This window comes from Falco naumanni, chromosome 7 (genome assembly GCF_017639655.2).
Source record: "Falco naumanni isolate bFalNau1 chromosome 7, bFalNau1.pat, whole genome shotgun sequence".
In the NCBI taxonomy this organism is placed as follows: Eukaryota; Metazoa; Chordata; class Aves; order Falconiformes; family Falconidae; genus Falco; species Falco naumanni.
This window is the reverse complement of record NC_054060.1, coordinates 22,727,902-22,742,678: the sequence shown is the minus strand read 5'-3', so window position 1 is coordinate 22,742,678 and position 14,777 is coordinate 22,727,902. Positions and strand designations below refer to the sequence as shown.

At 36.6% G+C, this 14,777-nt stretch overlaps 1 protein-coding gene across 22 annotated transcripts in view; it reads left to right on the top strand.

Moving 5' to 3' along the window:
• Positions 1–14,777, top strand: part of HERC1 (HECT and RLD domain containing E3 ubiquitin protein ligase family member 1) — a 109,648-nt gene that overhangs the window by 28,042 nt on the left and 66,829 nt on the right. For all 22 annotated transcript variants that reach the window (XM_040602298.1, XM_040602296.1, XM_040602294.1 and 19 more), the window contains 13 exons: positions 118–312; positions 1,946–2,257; positions 2,927–3,023; positions 4,600–4,743; positions 6,209–6,336; positions 7,084–7,228; positions 7,324–7,495; positions 8,629–8,763; positions 10,478–10,643; positions 11,232–11,357; positions 12,579–12,800; positions 13,976–14,128; positions 14,287–14,419. In XM_040602298.1, the coding sequence (XP_040458232.1) occupies positions 118–312; positions 1,946–2,257; positions 2,927–3,023; positions 4,600–4,743; positions 6,209–6,336; positions 7,084–7,228; positions 7,324–7,495; positions 8,629–8,763; positions 10,478–10,643; positions 11,232–11,357; positions 12,579–12,800; positions 13,976–14,128; positions 14,287–14,419 (2,128 nt within the window). The remainder of the gene's footprint in view (positions 1–117; positions 313–1,945; positions 2,258–2,926; positions 3,024–4,599; positions 4,744–6,208; positions 6,337–7,083; positions 7,229–7,323; positions 7,496–8,628; positions 8,764–10,477; positions 10,644–11,231; positions 11,358–12,578; positions 12,801–13,975; positions 14,129–14,286; positions 14,420–14,777) is intronic.

Sequence of the window (14,777 nt, the reverse complement as noted above, 5' to 3'; positions counted from 1 at the left end):
TGACAGATGGTTTATGTTTTAGACCGAGAATCATAATGAGGGGAAATTAAAGTTGCATAAAACGTGACTATGGAAAGAAATGAAAATGCTACTGTAGTAAATCTCTAATCTTAATAGGTTTGTCGAATGGCATCAGACTATTCAAGAACGTGTGCCAGCCCTGACAGCATTCAAACGGGTGATGCTCCCATTGTTTCTGAGACCTGTGAAGTGTATGTTTGGGGTAGCAACAGCAGTCATCAACTGGTGGAAGGAACTCAAGAGAAAATACTTCAGCCCAAGCTTGCTCCAAGTTTTTCTGATGCACAGACGGTGAGTGATACTCATAGTGGTATGTTCTGTAACGTTTAACAGTTTTTATTTCTGAGTGTCAAGTTGTACCGAAGGTATGATGCTCAGGACTAATCACACAAGCTATTTCACTGAAAGTATCTCACTACTTTTATTGACGCCTGGAAAAAACATTCTGTTTCCATTTTAATGACACACACAGATCAATATCCATGTAACAGGAATGATTAATTAACCTGCTATGAAATGCATTTGCAGATACAGATTTGCCTGTGGTTATGTCTTTGGGGTTTTGGTGTGGTGGGTTTTTTTTTGAAGTATTTTTTATTTTCTACTGTTGTTTATAAGGTATTTCAATTACTCCATCTTTTTTTTTGATTGGTGGCTTTCACACCGAGGTTGCCTAGTTTAAAAGTCCAAACTGGGCTAACTGCTGGCACAGCAGCCTTAATTAGCTTTCTGAAAATCAATATACAGTATGCTCTTTCTACTTTCAGTGACAGATTCTGCCATTGCGACTGAGCACTTCTGTTCATGTGTGACAGAATATAATAGATTGCTTTTCTGTTACTATATTGGCTTTGCAGTGTTGACTTAAGTAAAAGCATTTTTTTGGTCACGAGACAATTTAGGTACATTCTCTGAAATTATTCCTATTGACATCACTGCTATATTTATATGCCAATGGACTGCAGGACCAAGCATCATAAAACAAGTTTATGTATTCAAAAAACTTTGAACAAGACACTAATACACGAGTGGAATAAGTGATCTGAATGAACGGGTTACTCTTTGAACAGTGCTGTATACACCCATACCATGTTATTTTTGTAATTTCCTACTGGGATAAAGACTTTTTGCTTTAACCTTCATTGACAGTTTTTGTAGGATTGGTCTATATAAAGAAGTTAATTCACAGTAAATAGGGCTGTCACCGTGCAGTCTACCACCTGCTTTGTGCCATTTCATCACGTGGGCACACAGTACTTCTAAGCTTCAGATTTGAACCTGCTTTGTACTTACGTTGTGTTAAGATTCCTATAGCAGATTATTGCAGGGTTAGTTGGTTTGCTGTTAGGTCATTCTTCAGCTGTGTGCTGACTTTCCAATAGAGGCAAGTGTATACTTTTTTTAAAAAAAACACTTTTGGTCATCTTTCTTTGTTTTTTATGTAATTGAAATGCATACTCTCAAATGGTAGTGGATTTTTAGCATTAGGCGTATTTCTGTAATGTTACCACTTGGTAAATTAAGCAAAATGTACAGTGCTTTATCAAGCTGTGATGTTGTCTTTTTAATCTTAAGAAATTAAGATATCTTCAAAGACTGTCCATTTCCCTCCATGAGTCTTGGAGAACTGAAGGCAGGCTGAATTCTGTAGTCTGTAGAAGAGGTGCAAATAAATAAAATAGGTGAATCACTATTTATATCCTTTACCTCAAGAAAATAGATTTACTCATGAAATATTTTTCAAGAATTTGAATTTTACTGCTTGCTGAAGTCCAAATTCTCCTTAGTTCTTACATGATGTTATATGAGAGGGTTAGATCAGGTAAGGAAACCTGTCATTCTTTTAAAAATACAAATTTCTAGTCATATATGTGAATTTTACATTTATCTAATCTTTCTTTTTTACTATTTTAACCTTTTATAGATTGAAGCAGGACAATATTGTACGTTTGTTATTTCTACGGATGGTTCTGTTCGAGCCTGTGGTAAAGGCAGCTATGGGAGGCTAGGACTGGGTGACTCCAATAATCAGTCCACATTGAAGAAACTGACTTTTGAGCCTCATAGGTCTATTAAAAAAGTGTCATCTTCGAAAGGATCTGATGGTCACACTTTAGCATTTACAACAGAAGGGGAAGTCTTCAGCTGGGGTGACGGTGACTATGGAAAACTGGGACATGGAAATAGTTCAACTCAGAAATATCCCAAACTTATTCAGGGTCCTCTGCAAGGAAAGGTATGTTTTGTATGGTAGAACACCCATTTTTGTTCTGTGATGTTGTGTAAAATTTGGAATATATAAAATGTTACGAAAAAGTTCTGTGTTTTTCTAAACTTCTCTTTGAGGCTGGGTCTGCTTTCTGCAAAGCACTGAAACTTACTGTGGCCTTTAGGCATGCGAATGTGACAATGGCATTGCCAGTATGAAGTGTGAAGCTTGCTCATGTGATTTTGCTGAACTGCAGTGGCATTCCAGGAGCTGGTTGCTTTTGTTAGCTGTGGCATTAGGACTTCTAATCTAAAAGTTTTTAGTGGCTTCATTTGAAAAGTGGCTTTGTGTTGTCCTGCAAGGCCTTCTCTTCCCTGTCTGTGTTCTGGCCAGTGTTTTAAACGTCCACTGATGATGCTTTTTGCTGCTGTAAGACTAGAATATCTTTACTTTAAATTTGCTTGATAAGTAAGTCATGGCCAGTTTCATATGTAAACATGTCTCCTTAGTACGCTGATTTCCACTTACCAAATACTAAATAGAAAAGATTGCAAGGATTAACTTGTGTGTATTTTCTCCACACATGTGAACAAGTTGATTGACGTAGACTGATTCTGAAATTTGATTTCTACAAGCTTTCAAGCTTCCTATTCAGTTTGTGTAAAAACTTGATGTTTATTTTTGCATGTAACATAGGTTGTTGTATGTGTATCCGCTGGATACAGACACAGTGCTGCTGTTACAGAAGATGGAGAGCTATATACATGGGGAGAAGGAGACTTTGGAAGATTAGGTAATTTTAAAATTTCATGAGATTCATTTGCAAGAATTGTTACGGATAATGATACTGTACATATATTTGCCTTGTTCTCTTATTGTCCCCTCTAAATACACGTACACATGTGTACACAGGTGTGTGTATACAGGTGACTGTATTAAAATAGTGTAGAGACTCTTAAACAGGTTTAACACAGTTAATTTTACACGTTTTTTTTTTTTTTAAAAATTCTTTTCAGGTAAAGCTGCCTTTGTTTATTCGTAAAACAATATAAGATTGCCACTGCCACTCCAAATATAAACAGTAGACATTTTAAGTGAACTGGAATTTTAGTTAAATGTGATCTAGTGATGGTAGGATGGCTCTTTGAACAGCCCTGAATAACTGGCTAATAAAATCAAGGGTCTGATTTGAATGTGATGCTAACAAGGAAACTTGAAGTTAAGTTTGCTGGAATGACTTAATGTCCTTTTACCTTAATAGGTCAAAAAAGTTAAATTTAACTGAAACAAAAACTATGGTGTTTCTATTTCATCATCGTTGCTGTGCAGCTGACATGCCTAGTGTAAACCCTTCTCCAGAGGTTCGGCTGCAGCAACAGATTTGGCTTAGAAAACTGATTCAAGTTGAGCGTTGGTTCCTTCATGCTGTCTTTGCTTTGACTGTCAGATCACCAAGTAGAGGGGTGAAAGCAAGTAACTGACAGGGGCAGAAGATGAGGATAGTGTAATAAAACTTGACTGGCACTGGTTTTCAGGGTAATCAGTAGAAGTGCTGAGCCTATACTTGCTGTTAAGAAAAGAACACTGCATTAGAGCATTAACCTACAAATCTGGGGGGGGCTGTGGAAATGTTCTCATTGAGTTTTAGGTTAATGTGGGTTTTTTACATTATTTGGGGAGCTTGAAGTATGCAATAGTGAGTTCCAGTGTGCAGCTAAAAGTAGCATTTAATTAGGTCGGTGTAACTTGTTCAAACCAGTTATGTATACCATGTGTAGTATTCTTTTCCCTCTGCTCCCCGTTTTTCTTCCATATCTCCAGAATTTCTGTTTATAAGACATGTAACTCATGCTTATTATGAAGTAGGTGATACTATAAAGTATTTGGCTTCCGCAGAAAGGACCAGTTGGAATTGTCGCTATCTAAAACTAACTAGTTTGCTGGTTTTATTTGTCTGTGCAGTATATAAGCTTGTACTGACAGTAGTAAGTAGGAGTGTGCCCTTATTCTAGCTTCTTCATGCTGTCCAGTGTTAGGAAGTACAGCTACTTAAATCAACTAGTATTAAAGGCAATTGTACTAGTAATTATTTTTATTTCTTTTAAACTAGGTAGAAAATAGCCCTATGATTTAGTGGCGGTAAGGTATGAACAAGTGTTCTGGAGTGTGTCTTATAAAAAGGAAATGTTTGCTAACCTTACTGAAGATCTCTTTCAAACCTTACTAAGAATCTTTCCAAAAAGTGGGCAGAAATTATCATTTGTGTCAATTACATGTATATGGGTTTTGCGAAATCTTACTGAGATTACAAACCATAAGCAGAATTTAAATCTTCACAAAAAGAACATACATTTTTCTTTTTTCCCTAGGTCATGGTGACAGCAACAGCCGCAACATTCCAACTTTAGTAAAAGATATTAGCAATGTAGGAGAGGTTTCCTGTGGCAGTTCACATACAATAGCTCTGTCCAAAGATGGGAGAACAGTGTGGTCATTTGGAGGAGGAGACAATGGTAGGTAAAAATAACATTTTGGTAGTAATTTTTGTCTTACTTCATCTACCTTGTAGCCTCAGTTCTCCTTGCAGTTTGGTTTTTTTGTTGGGGTTGGTTGTTACATTTTTTTGTCATTTGGTAGCTGTTCAAGAAAAGGATTTTAGTAAAATCTTAATACATGAAGTTTAACTGCAAAATTATAGACTTTAAAAAGGATTATCAGAAGGAAGAGGGGTTTCACAGAGCAGAAGGCTCCATGAATGCATGAACAATTGTGGAAAAACCACTTTGCTGATAACTTTCAAATAAACTCAGTCATTTGATATGGTAATAACTGTTTTCACATACTATAAACTGTTGCATTTTAAAGTGCCTCTTGAAGAAATGTTTCCCATCTCAAAAATGAAAGGCTGCTTCTGACTTTCATTGCCAGTAGTTGCTTTGTCAAACACAGAATTATTTATTTTCAACTGTTACTGTATTTAGCTAAATTTGCTTATGCTGATAGATAAAAATCAAAACTCAGGTTGAAATTGCTGTATTACTGGTTTCTTAGCCTAGTGTGAAAGAGAGGAAAACGCAGGCTACAGAAATCTCATAATCAAATTGGTGGCTAATAGAACTGGGTAGGAATTTAAATTTTGTTCAAAAGCTAGCTCTGACATGCACATACGGAATGGTTTCCACTCCACTGTCTCCCTCTTTCTGTAATTTCAGTTGCAAAATAAGTTTTTAACAGGACGGGAATCTTAACCTTCACAAAATATTGGAGTTTGCTCTTCTGTTTCAGTAAATTAGAAAGAATTTGGGGTTTGGGTATTAATAATGTGGTACTGAAATATCGTTGTAGGAAAGTTAAACCAGCATGAATCAATGCTTTGCAGAAATTGTCAGTCTTTGTAGTGTATTTCACATTTGATCTGGGGTTTTCTCCTTCCTTTTGAGGTATATTATTCTGTCAACACACTGACGTGGTCTAGTGACAGTCCTTGTTTCTGAGGTCATTGATTGAAAATAGTGAAGTTGTGGATACAAACAGCTGTTTTCAAGAGAACTTAAATGGAGAATAAGGAATAAATATATTAATCATTACACACATGCACACAGCTGTTAGGAAAAAATGCAGGAAAGCAGGAAAGTTGTTTTTTTCAAGTCACTTTTATAAAAAGTAATTATTTTTTTTTTTTTTCCAAATATGAAAAGATTAGTGTTTTGGAAGGCTTTAGTAGTTAAACAGCAGGCAATGAATAGTGTAGATATATGGAAGGAATATTTCTGTTTTTAAATAGATATCTGCTTCCTGAAGTCTGTAATTACAGCAGTTGAAAGAGACTAGGTTTTATAAAAAATGTAATATGTTTTAATTTTAAAATTATACTCTTGACATTTTTTTAAAATCCAAAAAGAGTTCTTTTTTGGTACTTCTAATTGTCATAGTTTATATATTAAAAATACCTTCCACTTGTGTTTCCTCCTTTTATAGGCAAACTTGGTCATGGTGACACAAATAGAGTATATAAACCTAAAGTTATAGAAGCCTTGCAAGGAATGTTTATTCGAAAAGTTTGTGCTGGCAGCCAGTCTTCACTGGCCTTGACATCAACAGGGCAGGTAGGCAAAAACAAGTTTTCATTCAAATTGTGAGAGCTGATGAAGATGGTGTGGTTTCATTATTTCAGCATTTAGTATTTTGACCTGAGAAAATATTCAACTCTTACTTATATTTAAGTTCTTGATTACAGATTGCTTAAGTACTGAGATCCTAATGTGCTAGAGTAATTCAAAACGTGCTGAAGAGTCATGCAGAACTACACTTTTTCAAATGTCTTGCTTAGCCACAGAAAATGAGTTACTTTTAGGTTAATAAACGTAACCAGTGCAAAATCAAATTGGATTCAGGAAGCAAAGTGGGCTCTGGAAGCAAAAAACAGTGAAATGCTTGTAATTTTTAATGCATTAACCAACTCTGGTGGCTAAGCGATTCAATATCTTTTTAAAATATATGTGTATTTTAGAATATAGGTGTTAACTGAAAGTTCTATTTCCAATCTGAACAATCTCAGGAGAGCCTGCAGGTAAACGTTTAGGCGGTAAATGAGAGCCCTTACTGGCATGATGTATATCCATGTCATACAACAAGCATTTGCATACATGCAACCTAACTGACCTCCAGTGTCACCCCACTGGGATTCGAAGGCAGTGGGTTTTTAAAGTATGGATTACAAATTCTGGAGTTTGGTGTAGCAGTTTCTTTTCTTGCAACAGCCTCCCCATGTGGCCAGTGATCTGGGTGGCTGGGGGGGCAGAAGTGTAGGTTGTATGAAGCATACGCTGATGTTTTGTGGTTGTTTGCTCTAGGTGTATGCATGGGGCTGTGGTGCATGCCTTGGCTGTGGCTCTTCAGAGGCAACTGCTCTCAGACCCAAGCTTATTGAAGAACTGGCTGCTACAAGGATAGTCGATATTTCGATTGGTGACAGTCACTGTTTGGCACTTTCTCATGGTAAAAAGAATAAGGTGTAAAAAACCCATAATTGTCCTCTTGATTAAAAGCAGCTGTATCTCAGGTTTTGTTTTCTACTTTATTTCTGTTTATAGACAATGAAGTTTATGCTTGGGGCAACAATTCAATGGGACAGTGTGGTCAGGGAAACTCTACTGGTCCCATTACTAAGCCGAAGAAAGTAAGTGGCTTAGATGGAGTTGCAATTCAACAGATTTCAGCAGGAACGTCCCATAGCCTTGCCTGGACAGCTCTTCCAAGGGACAGGTAACAATGACATTGGGGGACAGGTATATTGTTTTCTGTATACAAGTCCACTTTGGGATATGTTGAAATTTTAACTCTTTCCTGAAGGTGTTGACTGTGTCGTGCATTTCAAGTATTCTGCTTGTAATGATTTGGATCGGAGAGTCTTTTCTTCTCTCTTCCTCTCTCCTCTCCCCTCCCCATCTCTCTATTGTTATATTGTTACAGATTTCAAGTGAAAATTTAGCAGCACCAAGGATTTGGATATTAGTTCTTTGTATATGAAGATTTCTTAATCTGCTGTTAGAGAAAAGTTACCTCTACTAAAAATCCACAAGTTAGGCAGTAGAAGGAGAAACAACTAAGTATTTTTTTTTATTTTGTGCTTCTGACAAGATTTTTTTATGGCTTAGACAATTTCCTTTAGTGTAACAGGGGGTAGACTAACCAAAGTACTTTGGGAGATGGGGAAGTTTAGACAAATTACTGATGTGGATTTAGATGTCTTAACAAATTTCTGGATGGCTGCGTGTTAACCTAAACTAAAAACAGGTACTAAAGTAAATACTTCGGTTATTAATATACAGTAACCGAAAGACTACTTTGTTGCACCAAAGACATGAGCCAAGTGATTTGACTGAACCGGTAAACTTTAATTTATATATGGACTAACACAAAGGAATAGAAAAACTTAGTATTTGAAAGATAATTCAGGAAGAATTTCAAATGCCCTGTTTTAAAGGGAGCTATCTTAAAAGAATCAACTCAGAGGTGACACTCAGACAGTACTAAGTGGTACTACTCTTTCTGAGTTCTTCCTGTTTGTAACAGAATCTCCTTACAATCTGGCATTTGTGTTTTTTAAAAAAAAAAAAAAAAAAAAGCGCTTTGTGAATATTGATCAGCTTTTGCTTCAGTCAGATTAAATACATATGGCTTTATATTTATGGCATTGTAGGTGGTTTTGTTCATAAATGAGGAGTGATTTGTAAAGACCTTCTCAGAAAAGAGCAGAGAACAACCTTAGTCTGCCTCAATCATGTTAGTTTGTTCTAAGAAAGAAATAGGTTCATTCAAGCATGTACTCAACTGTTAATTTATTAAAGCAATTAGAATATTTTCAGTAGTTAATTTACTTTGATGTTTGATTCCAGGCAAGTTGTGGCATGGCACAGACCCTATTGTGTAGACCTTGAAGAAAGTACCTTTTCGCATCTTCGTTCTTTTCTTGAGCACTACTGTGACAAAATTAACAGTGAAATCCCCCCTCTGCCTTTTCCTTCATCAAGGTATATATACACAGCATATGAATGTTACAGATTTGTAGTCTTTTCTTTAACAAGTGTAAGTCTGGGTTATTTGTTCATTCAGGTGCCGTTTGTATAACAGGAAGTTTTCAGTGCCTCAAATGTAGCAGGATCTTTTGTCTGGAATTTATTTTAATTATGCATTGAATTACATATTTGCTTTTAGAGTTATCCTTCAAAAAACACTTTTCTGTATAATTGCAATGCATTAATTATTTCTGTACATTATTTCTGCTTTGCCAGTTCTTCCTCCTGTAAGCAGTTTGGGGAGATCCTTACTGACTAATCCACTGATAAGCTCAGGCCAGGACAAACCCTCTTCAAGTGATAACCCATTGGTCCATACATCCAGTGGTGGGCTAACAGTGTGTGATGCTCAGAGCAGGAGATGGGTAGTTGCCATTGCATTTTGCATTGGGGTCAGTGCTCTGGCAAAACCCTGTTTCTATCTAAGGAGTTAGGGTATTTTTTCCACAAGCATTTTTAGCCTGTGGGGGTGGGCTATTTCCTTCTGGCGGCTCAAGGTCTCTGATCACCTCTGGAGAGCTAGAAATAGTTCAGAATGCATGAAAGCTCTTTAAAGGTCATGTATGATTCTGTCATTCAGGTTATATCAAGTAGCATAACTTTTCCATCTGAATGAACAAAATGAGAAAAGCATTTTTTTCAGGAAATGACAGGCTAGGAAACTTTGTAATGAGGTATAGTATTAACAGTCAGAGCAGTTTGCGTCTGATACAGACAAGGTTACTAGTGGACAGTTTGGGATGCTTCATGATGAGTTCCACATGGGTGGGTTTTTTCTTTTTTTTTTTTTTTAAGATAAGATACTCCATTACATTTGAAAATGCAAGCTGCTTCTCACAAACATGAGATTTTTAGACATGAAATGTCACTTAGCTTTGAAATACATGTGCAAGAAGCATTTTCCTTGCTTTAGATATGGGGAGCCTTTATGCATTTCCGCAAATCTGTCTTTTCTGGAAGGTGCTCCAGAAAATGAAATGCAGTAAAACTTACTGATAATCAGCTATCTTGATAGTGCCGTATTGACTTAAAATAGCCTCTTGACAAATCGTCAGTAATCGTTATTACAGCTTCCACATTTGAGCCTTTTCATCAAAGGTGACTTTTTAAATGTATTGCTATAAAAAACGAAAGCATGAATGTTTCCTCACTAACATTTGCAAAACCCACTAGAAATATCAAAGATCCTTATGAATCTTTTTCCTTGCTACAAAGTTTTTCAACAGTTTTCTTCTTTAAGAGGGCTAGAAATTAATATCCTGACTTTTCATTTTTAATCTGACTGTTGTACTCTTAAATCTTCTGAGAGAAGACTACATTTATTACTTAAAAGTTTAGTTTTTTTCTTTTGAGAGGAATATATTTGTTTATTTATTTGTGTGTTTTGGGATGATTTTGCCTCCTAATTCATGAGGCTAGTTCTCTAAACTGAATGCCTCTTGGAATTGTTGTCCACAAAGACACTTTTCCGTATTCTACTTTTGTTTTTTGTTCTTTTTAAGGAGACCGGCAGTAGCTTTTCAGAGGAGTTTCTTTAAAGGCCCACTTGTAATTTACTTATCTTTCTCATGTGCAAAATCAAATGAGAGTTAAAAGCTTAGTGCACTAATAAGTGAAAGGGAGTAAGGCTAATAATAGGAGAGATTAACAGGGTTGTATGTCTCTACAGGGAACATCACAATTTTCTTAAGTTGTGTTTGAAGCTGCTTTCTAATCATCTTGCACTTGCACTGGCTGGAGGTGTAGCTACTAGCATTCTTGGCCGGCAAGCTGGTCCTCTTCGAAATTTGTTGTTTAGACTGATGGACTCTTCTGTCCCTGATGAAATTCAGGAAGTAAGTAATGCTTTTTTGTTTACATGTGAAAGTTCTTCTACTCTCTTTTCTTTCTTCCTTTTTTTGACTGTGTAATTAGAGATTTTTCTGACTTTCTGAACTTGTCATTCTGATGGACACAATTCTGACTTTTTTACTCATTTAATTGCCATCACTGTTTCATGATCTGAAAGCAGAGGAGCGTATTTGTATAAGAATTTCAAAAGCTGCTTTTATTTTGTAACATTTTAATTATTAGTCCTTGTCATAATGAGCTTGAAATGTTCATGTTGTGGACTGAGGAACTGACTTGAGTAACTTCTCCTGAGATGGCACTCTTACATGAAGTAGCACCTTACAAAGACTGTTTTGTTTTGACAATACGTTGGTCTCATTTCATTGCTTCAGTGTGCTGCATATCTTTGCATCCCAGAATAAAAGATTAATGTTCTACTGTATGATAGAATTCTGATGTTAAATGACAGTAAGTGGATGTTTTGGATATATCCTGTGTGACGTTCTGTGTTTTTTAGAGATACAGTTGAGTTGATGCTTTCCCCCCTCTACGTGCCCCCACTGAAAAAGTATTTTCTGCTGCTCTAATTTTAGGTCGTAATCGAGACTCTCTCAGTAGGAGCAACTATGCTGCTTCCTCCATTGCGGGAGAGAATGGAATTGCTGCATTCTCTTCTGCCCCAAGGTCCTGACAGATGGGAAAGCTTATCGAAAGGACAGGTAAGGTCAAGTAAAAATACGCTGTACTTTGAAAGCAGTTGGTTTGGGGTTTGTTGGTTGGGTTTTTTTCCCCTAGAACATTTTGAACATTGAGGTGGGCCTCATTTGCAGAGTGGAAGCACGTTGTTGGTGCAATGCAGTGCAAAGCCAAACTTTACAAAATCTGTGGGTAGCCTGGCTAAATCAGAATATAGTGAGGAAGGGAGAACTACGTGATTTCTCAGGTGAAGTTTGACTACAGAAAGGTTAGGAATTGCTGTGGTAGAGTATCTAGACAAGTTTAAAAATTAGGTATTTTTGAATACTAGCCTGATAGTCTTGGTAACAAAAAAATTAACTATATTCTGGGAAGAATACCTGTATAGTGCTTTTCCTATATGGATTTCACCCTGCTTTGCAAAGATGACTGGGGTGTTCCTATTTTCTTTTTCTGTCTTGAATGTAAATAACAAGAATTAATGCAGGAATTAATTTGCCCAGTATCCTACAAACGGAAGGAAAGAAGTTCAAGGAACTGTCTTTCAGGGCAATAGGAACTGAAGCTTCAGCAGCCGTCTCTAGATTAAAAAATGAGATAAACTTTTATTCAGTTCTGTACACATGGGATCCTGATCCTGGTCAAATCCTTTACTTTACACACTATGGAATAGACTGGTTTACACTGACACTGAAACTATGAAGAAGAATGTTCTGATGCTAATTTTCTAAAGATTTCTGAAGATTAGTAGTGGTACAGACTAAAACCCCTGGCAGTTACTAGATCAGATTTTTCAGGATTCATAACCAGCACCAGAGGGGAATAATAAGGAAGACTGAAGGTCATTGCTCTGCATCTGCCACCTCCCTTGTTCTAATGGCTTTTTACACTTTCTGTTTTTCATATGTATTTATTAGAATAATTGCCCCACCGTCCCCCCAGTAATCAAATAAGTAGGACAAGCTGGAAAAAGCATTTGGTCCAATGTCTAATATCTTTCCCTTAATCTCAGATTTTTTTTACTAGGTATGGTCATCTAATTCAGTATATTTATCTATCTATTCTCTAATACTTCAGCAGCAGGAAAAACTGTTTGGATTTTTTGGTAAAGTCCTCCAGCTTATTTTCATGTCTCATTAGAATATCTTTATTGCATAACTATGTCTGATGCTTGTTTCTTTTTAGATTATTATTTTATCTTCACTAACAAAGAGTGTTTCTCGTGTCTAAATGTTTTTCTTTAGCGAATGCAATTGGACATTATTCTGACAAGCTTGCAGGACCACACACATGTAGCTTCCCTGCTTGGCTATAGCTCACCGTCTGATGCCACAGAAACTTCCTCATTATGTATCAGCTATGGAAATCTCTCTGATCAAACGTATGCCATCCAGAGCAGCCATCCGGATACTCATCTAGCTGAAATCTTAATGAAGACTCTTCTAAGAAATCTGGGATTTTATACGGTATGTATAGGCCTTGTAGTTAGTTAGTTATTTTTCTTAATGTCCATGAATTTTGAATACTTAGGGTGAAAAGAGTTTCCCTGCTTTCAGAAAATGGTGCTCTTTTTGTTTAGCTAAAGTAGTAGTGCCTTGTGTATTTCTCCTGAAGTGGACAAACATCAGCTAAGTCATCTCATCATTATGGTTCTAATGTTATTATAGTGGTATTTGTTGTTTAACTTGGCTTATGTAAATGTAGTATTGGTTTCATACCAGACTAAAGTACTTAATTACTCTTGCTTTGGCTTCAAAAATTTTTGGAAGATAGAATGTAATGTAACACATCAAGTGAGTAGATCGTGTGGAATCCTTTGTGTCAGTGTAATCTCAGCCACTAGAGAAGGATAGCCAGAACCAGGAATCTGTTTAACTTCACTAGAGTAACTACCGTATAGTAGTGAAGCAAGTACAGGTCAGCCATCTTCTTATACAGCGCATGTGGAACAGATTGTTGTTCTTAGAAAGTGTAGGGGAGAGTAAGAGTAAGTAACTGACTCACCTTTTTATTCAACTAGCCAGTTAAATAGAACAGTGGAAGAAATCAGAGATCATTACTTCTCTGGCGTAGTATCCCTAGCTCCTGAGGGTGAGGGCTGGTAGTTGTTTGTTCTTTTTTCTAGACCTCTGCCAGTCATCTAGCTTGAGATATCTGCCTTGAATTTTGTACTTGAACTCTTTTTTTTTTAACTGATTTCAGAATGAATTCAAGCAGTCATCTGCCTTCTTCTCCTGTTATTGCTATCCTAGATAGTGCAAGGAAGGATTCTAATCTGAAACGTTTTATGTATCAGCCCACAATAAATTCTAAAGGGTTATATATTTTAACATACTGTGATTTTTGGGGACCAGGGTGGGGAATGAGTTTCTTCATCCAATTACCGTTGGTGAGTTAAACAGAAAATATTTCTGTATCCCAAAATACCCTTTTTAGAATAGAAATGTTGGCTTGACAGCTATCACAGTCAGTATTGTGACATTCTAAACAATTGTGATTTTGAGTTTGGTTATCCGATGATCCACTTGACGTTACCAGATTTCTTCAATAATTACAGGTGCACATGGTAAAGTATTGTTGGAAGTAGTGTTGAAAGACGCAGTTGATTGTTCTTTTTTCTCCCCACTTTTTGTCATAACAGGACCAAGCTTTTGGGGAACTGGAAAAAAACAGCGATAAGTTTTTACTGGGTACATCATCATCAGAAAACAGCCAACCAGCTCATCTTCATGAGCTTTTATGTTCACTGCAGAAACAGTTGCTGGCTTATTGCCACATCAACAGTGTCAGTGAGGTGTGTGTCCTTGTTCTTGTTGTTTAGGGTGGGGAAAAAAGAAACTTAATGTGCATGAGCACCAGAATGTTGTAATGTTCCTGTTGAAAATCGTTGTATTTGAAAGCTAAACTGCTTTAAATACATTTACAGACTTATGGTTGTTTCCTTCCTTCTAGAATTCCAGCAGTGTGGCACTACTTCACAAACACCTTCAGCTTTTATTGCCTCATGCTACAGATATCTATTCCCGTTCTGCTACGCTGCTGAAGGAGAGCTCATGGAACGGTAGCGTTGGGGAAAAACTGAGAGGTAAATGTTTGCGGTAAAATCACTAATGGTGGCTCCATAAGCTTAGGGCTTGTTAGTTTAGATTTGAATACTAAACTACCTTATTTTCCATATATCTGCATAAAGTAGACATCCCAAGCCTCCCCAAAAGGAGGAGATTAACTATCTACCCAAGGATAGCATCTGGTTCGTGGCTTCAATAGAACGTTTTGCATGCAGGAAGAGTACTGAATAGAGAGGATATTGTCTGTGCATTATTGTTTCAGTTCTGTTAGTTCTAGATTTCTCTTCTTGAAAGTACATTTTTTTGAGATGACTGAAAAGTGCAGTAGTAAAATATATATATTTTTTTAATAGATTTTGTATAGATAATAATTAT